This window comes from Pristiophorus japonicus, chromosome 22, assembly GCF_044704955.1.
Source record: "Pristiophorus japonicus isolate sPriJap1 chromosome 22, sPriJap1.hap1, whole genome shotgun sequence".
NCBI lineage: Eukaryota > Metazoa > Chordata > Chondrichthyes > Pristiophoridae > Pristiophorus > Pristiophorus japonicus.
This window is the reverse complement of record NC_091998.1, coordinates 41,689,040-41,704,077: the sequence shown is the minus strand read 5'-3', so window position 1 is coordinate 41,704,077 and position 15,038 is coordinate 41,689,040. Positions and strand designations below refer to the sequence as shown.

Genomic DNA, 15,038 nt, shown 5'->3' with positions numbered 1-15,038 from the left:
AAGAACAGTCCCCAGCTAACATAGAGCACGTCTTGTGTCTGTACCAACATCACAACTAAGTGTACCAGCTGTATTGTCCAGAACCATTGGCCTCGATGCACATCTGGACAATTGCAAATCCAGATGTGGCTAATTGTATTTCTGATTTGTGAATGAACAATGAGAAACAGACACTTGTCATTGAGTTTGTGATCTTGTGTCAGCCATGGCTCAGTGGGCAGCACTCTTGCCTCTGAGTCAGAAGGTTGTGGGTTCAAGTCCCACTCCAGAGACTTGAGCACAAAGCTCTAGGCTGACACTCCCAGTGCAGTGCTGAGGGAGTGCTGCACTGTCCGAGGTGCCGTCCTTCGGATGAGACATTAAACCGAAGCCCCGCCTGCTCTCTCAGGTGGACGTAAAAGATCCCATGACACTATTTCGAAGAAGAGCAGGGGAGTTATCCCTGGTGTCCTGGGCCAATATTTATCCCTCAATCAACATCACTAAAAAATGATCTGGTCATTATTACATTGCTGATTGTGGGAGCTTGCTGTGTGCAAATTGGCTGCCGCGTTTCCCACATTACAACAGTGACTGCACTCAAAATTACTTCATTGGCTGTAAAGTGCTTTAGGACATCCAGCGGTTGTGAAAGGCGCTATATAAATCCAAGTCTTTCTTAGCACTCTTATTCACACGGCGTATGCGAGTGATCATTAACCTCTTTGTGTGTTTGTTGGTAAGATGAAAAGCAAAGAATGTGAGTGTTTCTGATGATTGCGAGTGCTTTACTTCCTTGGTTAACGAATGGTGGTAGATGCTGGTTAAGATGTGAAGTACATTTACTCTATTACCGCTCTGTGAGAGCTGGTCTGGTTTCTGGCTGTGGCGGAAATCACCTCGGACAAAAAGTAGCTGCCACATAGAGTGTTCTCCTGGACGAGCTTCCATCGCCAAGGGGAGTCAGCAAGAAATTTCCCCAAATCACTTTCGCCCCCCTGGGTTTTGAATCTGGTTTCTCGCCTCTCCCAGGAGATCAGATGGTTTTGGGAGGGGTGGGGAGTGTATATAATGGGTCGGGGGCTTCCCATGGATGGCTGCCCCTCCGGGACCACCAGGTTCTTGCATAGAAATTTTTCGGCTCCAGCTTGACAGATCGGAAAAGCCGGTTTTCAGCGCGTGTGCATTGTGCGCTAAAATCCAGCCTTTGCGATGCCTCCCCGGGTCCGTACACACTCCGTGCCGATCCGGGGAAGCCGGGATTTCCGGGCCATTGTTGATACACAAGGTATTGCAATCGTGCAGGGCAGGCTCGATGGCCCAGAAGGTTGCTTCCAGTCCGTCATTGTTGGTAGGTATCGTGTGAGTGTATATAAGGTGTTTTTCACTAAAACTCGTGCATGTGATGAAAACAGTGTCGCCATGGACACGCCTGTAGCTAGTCAGCAATTTGTGTTGGACAACACTGACTTATTGGACCACAACCTGATCTCGGTTTTCAAATACACACGCCCTTGGAAAAACCGTGGACCTTGGAATGCGGAGGATGCTAGAGAAGGGGGTGGGCCTTTTTCTTGAACTGCTGCAGTCCTTGTGGTGCTCCCACAATGCTACCACAACAACAACTTGCCGTGTTATAGCACCTTCAACATAGTAAATGGTCCCTTAGGCGCTTCGCAGGATCGTATTCAAATATATAATTTGACACCGAGCCTCACAAGGAGATATCGGGGCAGTGTGGTCAAAGAGGTGGGTTTGAAGGAGCATCTTGCAGCAGGAGAGAGAGGTAGAGAGGAGGAGAGGTTTAGGGAGGGAATTTCGGAGCTGAGAGCCTCGGCAGCTGAAGGCAGGGCCACCGATGGTGGAGCGATTATAATTGGGGATGCCCAAGAGGCCAGAATTTGAGGAGGACAGATATCTCAGAGGGTTGTAGGGCTGGAGGAGGTTACAGAGATAGGGGGGGGGGGGGGGGGCCGAGACCATGGAGAGACTTGAAGACCAGGACGAGAATTTTGAAATCAAGGCATTGTTTAACGGGGACCCAATGAAGGGTCAGCGAGCACAGGGGTGATGGGTGAACGGGACTCGGTGCGAGTTAGGGTGTAGACTGTAGAATTGGGCTGTTGGGCAGAAAATGCCACGGTTTTAAAGCAGTAACAATTAAGGAACTATGAGATATGTCCAAGTCAGAGTGCTATGGAACTTGAAGATAATGGCGTTTCCATGATATTGCTGATCTTGCAAAAAACAAATGATCTGGTCATTATCACGTTGCTCTTTGTGGGAGCTTGCTGTGCACAAATTAGCTGCCGCATTTCCCACATTACAACAGTGACCACAAAAGTACTTTATTCGCTGTAAAGTGCTTTGGGATGTCCTGAGGTCGTGAAAGGTGCTATATAAATGCAAGTCTTTCTTTCACACACTCACACATGGACACACATACACTGATACATGGACACACACACACTGATGCACAGGGACACACGCGCACACACACATATACAGGTGGACACACACACACTGATACATAAGAACATAAGAAATAGGAATAGGCTGTACTGCCCCTCGAGCCTGCTCCACCATTTAATCCGATCATGGACTCAGCTCCATTTCCCTACCTGTTCCCCATAACCCCTTATCCCCTTATCATTTAAGAAACTGTCTATCACCCTCTTAAATTTATTCAATGCCCCAGCTTCCACAGCTCTCTGAGGCAGCGAATTCCACAGATTTACAACCCTCTGAGAGAAGAAATTCCTCCTCATCTCAGTTTTAAATGGGCGGCCCCTTATTCTAAGATTATGCCCCCTAGTTCTAGTCTCCCCTATCAGTGGAAACACCCTCTCTGCATTCACCCTGTCAAGCCCTCTCATAATCTTATACGTTTCGATAAGATCACCTCTCATTCTTCTGAATTCCAATGAGTAGAGGCCCAACCTGCTCAACCTTTCCTCATAAGTCAACCCCCTCATCTCCGCAATTAACCAAGTGAACCTTCTGTGAACTACCTCCAAAGCAAGTATATCCTTTCTTAAATATGGAAACCAAAACTGCACGCATTATTCCAGGTGTGGCCTCACCAATACCCTGTATAGCTGTAGCAAGACTTCGCTGCTTTTATACTCCATCCCCTTTGCAATAAAGGCCAAGATTCCATTGGTCTTCCTGATCACTTGTTGTACCTGTATACTAACCTTTTGTGTTTCATGCACAAGTACCGCCAGGTCCCTCTGTACTGCAGCACTTTACAATTTTTCTCCATTTAAATAATAACTTGCTCTTCAATTTTTTTCTGCCAAAGTGCATGACCTCACACTTTCCAACATTATACTCCATCTGACAAATTTTTGCCCACTCACTTAGCCTGTCTATGTCCTTTTGCAGGTTTTTTGTGTCCTCCTCACACATTGCTTTTCCTCCCATCTTTGTATCACCAGCTTGGCTACGTTACACTCAGTCCCTTCATCCAAATCGTTAATATAGATTGTAAATAGTTGGGGTCCCAGCACTGATCCCTGCGGCACCCCACTAGTTACTGATTGCCAACCCGAGAATGAACCATTTATCCCGACTCTCTGTTTGCTGTTAGTTAGCCAATCCTCTATCCATGCTAATATATTACCCCCAACCCGTGAACTTTTATCTTGTGCAGTAACCTTTTATGTGGCACCTTGTTAAATACCTTCTGGAAATCCAAATACACCACATCCACTGGTTCCCCTTTATCCACCCCGTTCGTTACATCCTCAAAGAATTCCAGCAAATTTGTCAAGCATGACTTTCCCTTCATAAATCCATGCTGACTCTGCCTGACTGAATTTTGCTTTTCCAAATGTCCTGCCACTGCTTCTTTAATAATGAACTACAACATTTTCCCAACCACAGATGTTAGGCTAACTGGTCTATAGTTTCCTGCTTTTTGTCTGATACACGGACACACACACACTCACTGATACACAGACACACACACACACTGATACACGGACACACACACACACTGATACACAGACACACACATACTGATACACGGACACACACACACACACACTGATACACGGACACACACACACTGATACACATACACACAAACACACACAGATACACAGACACACACACACTGATACACGCACACACAAACACACACACTGATACACAGACACACACACACTGATACACGCACACACACACACACACTGATACACAAACACACACACTGATACACGCACACACAAACACACACACAAACACACACACTGATACACAGACACACACACACTGATACACGCACACACAAACACATACACAGACACACACACTTACTGATACACACACACACACACTGATACACGCACACACACACACTGATACACGGGGTCACACACACGCTCTCCAGGACTTGTTACTGTGCAGGGATTGACCAATCCTGTGCGACTTTCCCACCCACATCTGCTGAGTGCGGAGGCCGTTGTAGCGCCCCCAGCTGGTGGCCTGGCTGAACTCACGTGGGGCCTAGTCGATCTTTAGGCCTCAGACGCACACTGAGAATGGACCACGGACACTGAGCTACTGGCAGCACTTCAGTCGAGGTGTTCCTGTGGTGCAAACTGCGATCTTCTTAAACATGGCCAACTGAGCCCGATGGAAAAATAACTGCTTTCAACTCATTTCCCATTGTATAAGGTGTTGTCCGTGGCTCAGTGGGCAGCACTCTTGCCTCTGAGTCAGAAGGTTGTGGGTTCAAGTCCCACTCCAGAGACTTGAGCCCATCATCTACACCAACACTCCCAGTGCAGTGCTGAGGGAGTGCTGCACAGCCAATTGTGTTCTGTTTCAGACGAGATGTTAAACCGAGGCCCTGTCTGCTCCCTCAGGTGGATGTAAAAGATCCCATGGTGCTGTTTTTGAAGAAAAGCAGGGAAGGAGTTCTCCCCGGTGTACTGGCCCACATTCACCCCTCAATCACCATCATTAAAAAGAGAATATCTGCTCATTTATCACATTGCTGCTTGTCGTATCTTCTCGCGCCCCATATCTGCAGCTTTTTCTGGTTTAACTGGAACACTTAAAATGAAAATCCAGTAAATGATTGCTGGAATAATGCAGCCACTGCATAGCTATCCTAGATGGACTTGGAATAGCGAGGTTTATCACTGACATTCCTATCAGTAACCGGTAATGTTTTGCCCGACCTTCAGGAGTGAAAACAAACAGTGAAGAGGTGGCAGGTCACATGACCTCCAGCATCGACCTCTTAGTCTAAAATGTTGTGGCGTAGGCGATGGTGCACGGGATTGGTTCCACTGACTTGCCGGCGTTCTTCACAGCTGACACCAGACAAATAAACACAGGCAGTAAACTCCGTGACCCTTGGTCAGAGTCCAAGGGTGGCTGGGCTGGGGAAACTACCGGTTGGCAGCAGGCCTGGAGCAGGCCGAGAGGACAGGCATCACGCCAGCCGCTGTGCGGAGGATCCCGACCATGCCTTTCCTCGGCACGTACCTGCCTCCCAATCGGATGGCAATGGCTTCACATCCCAGCACCGCCTGTCACTTCAATCCTCCTGACTCTGACACAAACTCGGCTGTCCAGTGTTTGGATGGTTGTGGTCTATTATGGGATGTTGAGGGAGGAGTCACACTGATGCCCGCTATAATGTATTTGCTTCAAGGGTTCTTGGCTTAAGAATTCATACCAACACATTGCTATTAAGAACTAGTTGGTTTGTTAGCAATGGTTTAACAATCACGGGCCAAAGGTGGGCAGAGGAAACGTTACAAGGACACCCTCAAAGCCTCCCTGATAAAGTGCAACATCCCCACTGACACCTGGGAGTCCCTGGCCAAAGACCGCCCTAAGTGGAGGAACTGCATCCGGGAGGGCGCTGAGCACCTCGAGTCTCGTCGCCAAGTGCATGCAGAAATCAAGCGCAGGCAGCGGAAGGAGCGTGCGGCAAACCAGTCCCACCCTTTCCCTCAACGACTGTCTGTCCCACCTGTGACAGAGTCTGTGGCTCTCGTATTGGACTATTCAGTCACCTAAGGACTCATTTTTAAAGTGGAAGCAAGTCTTCCTCGATTCGAGGGACTGCCTATGATGATGATATCATGATGATGAACAATCACACGACACATTACCAGTTCATCCACGAGGCTCACAACCATCTGCCTCATCGTGAATCCCCCGAACCCAACTGGCTGGGGTTTTATTGAGTCTTGTGAACATCACGTGACTGGTGTAGTGCGACAGCTCTACAAACCTGTGAGCTTACTCACAGGGGCATACATTACACCTGCTTGACACATTACTTATGTCAGAAGATCAAGACTCCACTTTTCTTGCAGACTCTGCAACTTGGAGTGACTTTTTTAATAAATGTATTTATTTTTTGTCTATTGATTCATGGGATGTGGGCGTCGCTGGCAAGGCCGGCATTTGTTGCCCATTCCTCCTGGTTGCCCCTGAAGGTGGTGATGGGCCACCCACTGCTTCTTAAACCCACTGCTGTTTTAGCAGTTGATCGAATTGAGTGGCTTGCTAGGCCACTTGAGAGGGCAGTTAAGGGTCAAGAATGTTGGCGAGGAACTGCATTCACATATCGGCAGGTTTCTTCACCCAGTGTCAGCCGTGGCTCAGTGGGCAGCACTCTTGCCACTGAGTCAGAAGCTTGTGGGTTCGAGTCCCACTCCAGGGATTTGAGCACAAAAATACAGGCTGACACTCCGAGGGAGTGCCTCACTGTCGGAGGTGCCGTCTTTCGGATGAGACGTTAAACCGAGGCCCCGTCTGCTCTTGCAGGTGGACGTAAAAGATCCTGCGGCACTACTTTGAAGAAGAGTTCTCCCCGGTGTCCTGGGGCCAATATTTATCCCTCAATCAACATAACAAAAACAGATTATCTGGTCATTATCACGTTGCTGTTTGTGGGAGCTGGCTGTGCGCAAACTGGCTGCCGTGTTTCCCACATTACAACAGTGACTGCGCTTCAAAACTACTTCATTGGTTGTAAGATGCTTTGGGACGTCCTGAGGTCTTTAAAGGTGCTATATAAATGCAAGTCTTTTAACGGACTTTAGTAAACCGGTTGGATTTTTATTACAATCCGATAGCTTTGTGGTCACTTTTTAACTGACGCTCTTCGCAGCTTTATAGTTCCACTTTTGTTTTAATCAGCTGGATTCATATTCTCAAACTGGCTTGGTGGGATTCGAACTCGCGTTGTGCTGGACTTTATAGGCCAGGATTACTTTTGCAGTAAATGTAATATAACCACTGTACTGTACCACCGTAACCAGAGCGCGTGGTGACGAGGAATTTCTGGGAGGAATGTGAGGACGGGGGAGCGGGGGGGGGGTTAGCCGACAGAAACACATGTTTATAGTTTCTGTACGTTGCTGAGGTTCCGGTGGAGTACCACAGTGGCATCAGATGTGGGTTCAGGAACACGGCTCGTTACGAGACCAGTTCCCGATTTGCGGTTCGGAGCGTCGCTGGGGTGGCACCGAGTGGTGGTTTGGTGCCACCTCACCTTGACAGAAAAGCTGGGCTGTCGAGGTGCCCACAGCGGGGCTGTGAGGCAGCACAGGCCAGCAGGCCCTGTGGGAGCAGGCCGCCAGCCTGCCCCCTCATTCAGCGACTGCTGCATCATTTGACACTCTAAAGAAGATGGGCAAAGAAAACATTTTAAGGAGAGGGCGGACAACAAGACGACAATACTGAAGCCTGTTTGTGGGGTTTATTTCATATATAGAGTTCTGGGTAGCTACAAATAATGATAGATTTGTAGTTTAATTGGGGCGTTGAGGCGGTTTCAATATAACAACAACAACTTGTATTTATATGGCGCCTTTAATGTAGTGAAACATCCCAAGGCGCATCACAGGAGTAGTATGAGAGAAAACATTTGACACCGAGCCGCATAAGAAGAAATTAGCGCAGGTGACCAAAAGCTTGATCAAACAGGTCGGTTTTAAGGAGTGTCTTGAAGGAGGAAAGAGAGGTAGAGAGGTGGAGGGGTTTAGGCAGGGAGTTCCAGAGCTTAGGGCCCAGGCAACAGAAGGCACGGCCACCAATGGTTGAGCGATTATAATCAGGGATGCTCAGGAGGGCAGAATTAGAGGAGCGCAGACATCTTGTGAGGCTGGAGGAGGTTACAGAGATAGGGAGGGGCGAGGCCATGGAGGGATTTGAAAACATGGAAGAGAATTTTGAAATCGAGGCGTTGCTTAACCGGGAGCCAACGTAGGTCAGCGAGCACAGGGAGTGATGGGTGAGCGGGGCTTGGTGCGAGTTAGGACACGGGGCAGCCGAGTTTTGGATCATCTCTAATTTACGTAGGGTAGAATGTGGCATCTATCCTATGACATATAGCAGAAGACATTTCCAGGTTATACCTCTCCCCGTCTTTTGGATGAGAAGTTAAACCGAGGCCCCATCTGCTCTCTCAAGTGGACGTAAAAGTTTCCACAGCACTATTTATCTCTCAATAAACATAGCACAAATAGATTATCTGGTCATTATCACATTGTGGGAGCTTGCTGTGCGCAAATTGGCTGCCGCGTTTCCCACATTACAACAGTGACTACACTTCCACTGGTTGGGGAGTTCAGAACCAGGGTCACAGTCTCAGAATAAGGGCTTGGCCATTTAGGACGGAGATGAGGAGAAATTTCTTCACTCAGAAAGTGGTGAATCTTTGGAATTCTCTACCCCAGAGGGCTGTGGAGGCCCAGTCTTTGAGTATATTCAAGACAGAGATCGATAGATTTTTGCATATTAAGGGAATCAAGGGATATGGGGATAGTGCAGGAAAGTGGAGTTGAGGTAGATCAGCCACGATCTTATTGAATGACGGAGCAGGTTCGAGGGCCCGACTGGCTGACTCTTGCTCCTAATTCTTATGATCTTGCATTTCAAAAAGTACTTCTGCTCTCTCTATCTCTCCATCTCTCTATCTCTCTATCTCTCTCTATCTCTCTATCTCTCTCTATCACTCTCTCTCTCTCTCTATCACTCTCTCTCTCTCTATCACTCTCTCTCTATCACTCTCTCTCTATCTCTCTATATCTCTATCTCACTATCTCTCTAACTATCTCTCTTCCTCTCTTTCTCTATTTCCTTTCTTTCTCTCTTTCCTTCCTTTCCTTCTTTCTTTCTGATGCCCTGAGTTCATGAAAGGCGCTATATCTGTCTTTCTTTCTAGAACTGCACTGGCACTTCCACCCTTCAGTAACCCACCCATGGGATTATTGTTCGAGTGTGAGCCCAGCCGACCATTGTCGGCGGGCTATTCGGCCAGGGGAGGGGTTGTTGCAGCACCAGCCTCGGGCACTACGCCCGTATTCTGGTGCCCGCTGATGCCACTCATCCAGCTCAGAACGGGCAGGGGTGCCTCAGGTGTGCATTAACAAAATGGAACCGCACCCCCCACTCCCCGCCCCCCCCCCAAACTCAGTCCTACTCTATCAAGGCTCCGAGGTGTCGGCAGAGCAAACTCTCATGGGTTAATTGTGCAGTTGAATTCACTTGGGCTTCCTGCATTGTTTCAACAGGCTCAGCAATCGGGCATGTCACAACAGTTCCTGAACAGATTCTCACGCCATCAGTCCTTTGTGTTTCGGGAGGCGACTAGTAGGTGCCATCCCCCCCGGCATTCTCGCACTTCAGAGCAGCGGCAGCTCTCCGAGCGAGTCACCTCTTTGCCCGGTGTAGCCCACCCAGCCCCCACCCAACGCGATCTAGGTGTGTAACACTGTCTGGCTCTCTCTCTCTCTCTCTCTCTTGTGCACACGAGGGAAAGGACTGAACTTCCACATTACACAGGGGTAGTTCCAGCAAGGCTGCGGGCGATGAGTAATTGTTCTGGTTACAGCTGTGAGCCTTGCCCTTTTACTGTGGCTTCTGAGCAACTCCCAGGAATTCCGAGCCGCCCGCCCCCCTGCCCCCACCGTGCCAATGAAGCTCACAGACCACAGTCACTGGAACCGTTTCAGTACAGGATAATTATATGCGTTCGACAGGCTGAAACACTTAGGCCGCCATGGCTTAATCAAAATGACACACTTGAATGTGGAAAAAAAAATCCAAACGGTGCATCACATGTACATGAGTTTGATTCGTCCTTTGACCTTGACCCCTGACCTTGAGAGGCCTGCTCGCGAGTGGCTGTGGGATGAGCCTGAGATTGGGCCCAGCTGACAACCTCCCTGTGTTTCAATAATCTGCAGGCACTGATCGTCCAGACTGGTTACATAAAGGCCAGGCCCTACTTGAGGGCTTGTGCGACTGTACCAACAACAACAATTACTTGCAATTATATAGCACCTTCATATAACGTAGTAAAACGTCACAAGGGACTTCAGCATGATAGAATGCCGTGGGGGCAGTTTTGACCCCCCCCCTCCCAAGGGCGGGTGGGTTGGTAAGGTAAAATGTTTTAATTCTCAAACCCACCTCCGACACGCCCCGGGGTCAGGAGGGCGGGAGGCAGGTCGGTCAGGGAAACCCTGGAAGGAGGCCTCCATTTTAATGGGATTTTTTATTATTTTAACTTGCGGAGGCCGTGTTTCCCGGGCCTCGGGAACCGCGGCAGGTAAGGTAAGCGAGAAAGGCTGAATCCATGAGGCGAGTGCCTTTGCTTGTGTCCCAGGTGGAGCAGGAGTGTTGTCCCAGGCTCAGCAAGCTTATCTCCACGCGATCACTTCACTCTCCACCTCGCGATGTGATGTTGGCAACCTTGGTGTCATTTTTGACCCTGAAATGAGCTTCGGACCACATAGCCGCAGCATTTCCACCTCCGTAACATCGCCCGTCTCCGCTCTTGCCTCAGCTCATCTGCTGCTGAAGCCCTCATCCATGCCTTTGTTACCTCTAGACCTAACTATTCCAATGCACTCCTGGCTGGCCTCCCACATTCTACACGACGTAAACTAGAGGTGATCTAAAACTCGGCTGCCCCGTGTCCTAACTCGCACCAAGTCCCGCTCACCCATCACCCCCTGTGCTCGCTGACCTACATTGGCTTCCGGTTAAGCAACGCCTCAATTTCAAAATTCTCATCCTTATTTTCAAATCCCTCCATGGCCCTCACCCCTCCCTATCTCTGTAATCTCCTCCAGCCCCACAACCCCCCGAGATGTCTGCGATCCTCTAATTCTGCCCTCCTGAGCATCCCTGATTATAATTGCTCAACCATCGGTGGTCATGTCTTCTGTTGCCTGGGCCCCAAGCTCTGGAACTCCCTCCCTAAACCTCTCCGCCTCTCTACCTCTCTTTCCTCCTTCAAGATGCTCCTGAAAACCGACCTCTTTGGTCACCTGCGCTAATTTCTCCTTATGTGGCTTGGTGTCAATTTATTTGTCTTATAATACTCCTGTGAAGCGCCTTGGGATGGTTCACTACGTTAAAGGCGCTATACAAATACATATTATTGTTGATGTCCAACTGCACCATTGTAATGTCCTCTGCCCCTCCGCAATGACTACCCCCGCCTCACTCGAAGCGTCCCCCCCTCCCCGGCAAGATCGGACCTTACCATCCATCCTCTCCCCAGTTGCTTTCTCACCCAAGAGGCAGTAATCCTGTCAGTCTGGCTGGCGGGCGGGAAACCTGTTGATAAAATGAATTAACCGCAGGACATGTGGGGAATCCCTTACTTCTGGGATTCGCCCTTCCGAAAATCCCCCCCCCCCCCGCTCTCTTCCCGGCCCTGATTGAAATGTCAGGGCCCTTGTGTCAAGGCAGAAAATTGCCAGGAACCAAATCTAAGTAAAAAGGGGTGGTGTCGCCTTGCTGCTGAGCGAACACAACCCAGAGGGCGGAGTGCAGAAAGAATCCGAAGGTGACAAAGATCAGCACTACATGTTAAAGTAAAATCTGTGTGTGAAGTATGCCCGCACCTCCCTCACTCTCTCGCTCTCACTCTATCTCTCTCTCTTTCGCACTCTCGCTGTCTCTCTCTCCCTCTCGCTCTCGCTCTCGCTCTCACTCTCTCTCTCTCTCTCTCGCACTCTCGCTGTCTCTCTCTCTCCCTCTCGCTCTCGCTCTCACTCTCTCTCTCGCTCTCACTCACTCTCTCTCTCTCTCACTCTCATTCTCGCTGTCACTCTCTCTCTCACGCGCTCACGCTCTCTCGCTCTCTCTCTCTCACTCTCATTCTCTGGCTCACTCTGTCTCTCTCTCTCTCTCTCTCTCTCTCTCTCTCTCTCTCTCTCACACTCTCACTCACTCTCTCTTGCTCTCTCTCTCGCTCTCACTCTCACTCTCACTCTCTCTCTGTCTCTCTCTCACACTCTCACACACTGTTTCTCTCTCTGGCTCTCACTCTCTTTTTCTCTCTCTGGCTCTCACTCTCTCTTTCTCTCTCTCTCTCTCTCTCTCTCTCTCTCTCTCTCTCTCTCACACCTCTCTCGCTGGAAGTTCTGTATCATAATATATGACACCTGGTACTAAATCTCTCTGTATCTTGTGTGACTCTTACACTTGTGGAGGCTCAGTTCACGTCTGTGACTCCCGGCAGAGTTGATCTGGAACATCCCCATCGGTCAAGCCGCGAGTTACACAGTATTTACAGCAGAGAGACGGGCCGGTCGGTGCCGGTGTTTATGCTCCACACCAGCCTTCTCCCACCCATCCCCACCTTAACCCCATCAACATACCCTTCTATTCATTCCTCCCTCATGTGTTTATCCAGCCTCCCCTTAAATGCATCGATACTATTCGCCTCAACCCCTCCCTGTGGCAGCGAGTTCCACATTCTCACCCCTCTCTGGGTAAAGAAGTTTCTCCTGAATTCCCCATTAGATTTATTAGTGACTGTCTTAAATTTGTGGCCGCTGGTTATGGTCTCCCCCTGCAAGTGGAACCATCTTCTCTACATCTACCCTCTCAAATCCCTTCATAATCTTAAAGACCTCCATCAGGTCAGCTTTAAGTCTACTCTTTTCGAGAGAAAAGTGCCCCGGCCTATTCAGTCTTTCCTGATGGGTGTAACCTCTCAGTTCTGGGATCATTCTAGTAAATCTTTCTTGCACCTTCTGCAGTGCCTCTTTTCTAACATGGAGTTCAGAACTGTTCACAGTACTCCAAGTGTGATCTAACCAAGGTTCTATACAAGTTCAACATAACTGCCCTGTTTGTCAATGCTGCCCCTCTGGAGGCAGTGCATCTGGCTGGGCTGGGGCGCTGGGCAAAAAGTGACAAGTCAGAAAAGGATTACCATTGGTGGGTACCGCTGCATACTCAGCCAATAAGGGCCTCTTCAGGGTCTGACAGCTCCCGATTGGCCAGCCCGAAGCACATGTTTCCGTTTAAGTCGTTTGAGCCTCTCCAGTGCATATGTGGGCCAACTTCACTGTGAACGCTTTTTAAATAGAGCCATTGAATGCACAAACAAGGCGTAATGTATTTGCTTCATGGGTTCTTTGCTTAAGAATTCATAGCAACACATTGCTATTAAAAACTGTTTGGTTTATTAACAAAGGTTTAACAATCACACTACACATTACCAGTTCATCCATTAGGCTCACAACTGCATTCCTCATCGTGGATGACCGAGACCCAACCGGCTGGGGTTTTATTGAATCTTTTGAACATCACATGACTGGCTAAGCCACTCACAATGCAACAGCTCTACAACTATTTTTGTGGTATCTGTAAATCAAATGTAAATCAAATGCCCCCTTATTAAAGGGGCACTAAAACCGACAATTTAAACAAATTAAACTTTAAACTTTAAACGGTCAAATTAAAATTTGGTTGCCGGGGGTGATGATGCACTCCAGTCCCTCCGGCGCCCACCTCTCGCGGAAGGTCCCGAGCGTACCGGTGGACACCGTGTGCAACAGCTCTACAAACCTGTGACCATGCCCACAGGTGCATACATTACACAAGGAAATGATGCTAAACCTTTATAAATGACCTGAGCTGGAGTATTGTGCCCAGTTCTGGGCACCAAGCTTCAGGAAGGATGACAAGACTTTGGAGAGGGTACAGTGGTTTACCAGGATGATAACTGGAATGAGGGAGTTCAGTTATGTGGGGAGATTGTTCTCCGTAGAGCAGACGGTTAAGGAGAGACCGACTATTCAAAATGACGAGGGGTATTTGGGAGAGCAAATCGGGAGAAATTGTTCCCTCTGGTAAGTGGGTCAGTAACCAGAGATCGCAGATTTAATATATTTGGCAAAAGAACTAGAGGGGATTTCTTTCACACGGAGGGTTGTAAAGATCTGAGTGGTGGAATCAGATTGCACGGGAACTTGCAAAAGGTATTTGGACATGAACTTGAGAAGCATCATTTCCAGGATTATGGGGGGAAAAGCCGGGGTATGGGACTAAATCGGACAGCTCGTTCAAAGTTGGGCTGAATGGCCTCCTTCTGTGCTGTAAGAGCCTAAGAAAGTGGAGGCACAAAAGGAGATGAAAGAAGCAAAGATGTTTAGCACCAAAATCATTGCCTACGGCTTCACGCATTTCTTTACCCGAGAACTGGGTGGGGTAGTTTGCACAGGAAAGGCTCCCCACAAATCTCCCGTCTGCTTTAACCACAGGCCCGTCCCTTATTCCTTTTCAATTGAGGGCTTATATTTGTGCCCTTTGTTTTCTAATAAGTTAATTATTGCAACAAAAAAAGGCCCCACAGTTTCGAGAGGCTGACAGCACACTGCTTTCACTGATAAACACCAGCCCACACAGGGCAAAAACTGAAGGGAGCTGTTGATTCAGCTTCCTCATCTTGCAAAAGTGTAGAGTAAAGAACGAGAGGCTTGCATTTCATAACGCTGCCATTCATGTTGTTCGGACGTCCCCAAAACACTTCACGGCCAAACAAGTGTCAGCCATGGCTCAGTGGCCAGCACCCGCTCGCCTCTGAGTCAGGAGGTCATGGGTTCAAGTCCTGCTCCAGAGACTTGAGCAGCAAAACCTAGGCTGACACTCCCAGCGCAGTGCTGAGGGCGTGCCGCACTGTCAGAGGTGCCGTCTTTCGGGTGAGACGTTAAACCGAGGCCCCGTCTGCTCTCTCAGGTGGATGTAAAAGATCCCGTGGCACTATTTCGAAG

General features: G+C 48.9%; 1 protein-coding gene across 2 annotated transcripts in view; it reads left to right on the top strand.

Annotated features, from left to right (window-relative positions):
* Nucleotides 1-15,038, top strand: part of LOC139234969 (pleckstrin homology domain-containing family A member 2-like) — a 138,230-nt gene that overhangs the window by 56,198 nt on the left and 66,994 nt on the right. Inside the window, exon 1 of one of the 2 annotated variants that reach the window (XM_070865963.1) lies at nucleotides 10,195-10,404. The exons of the other annotated variant lie outside the window; for it this stretch is intronic. Within the exon in view, the coding sequence (XP_070722064.1) occupies nucleotides 10,342-10,404 (63 nt within the window). The 5' untranslated portion in view covers nucleotides 10,195-10,341. Of the gene's footprint in view, nucleotides 1-10,194; nucleotides 10,405-15,038 lie in introns of those variants that run through there. 2 annotated transcript variants of the gene reach the window in all.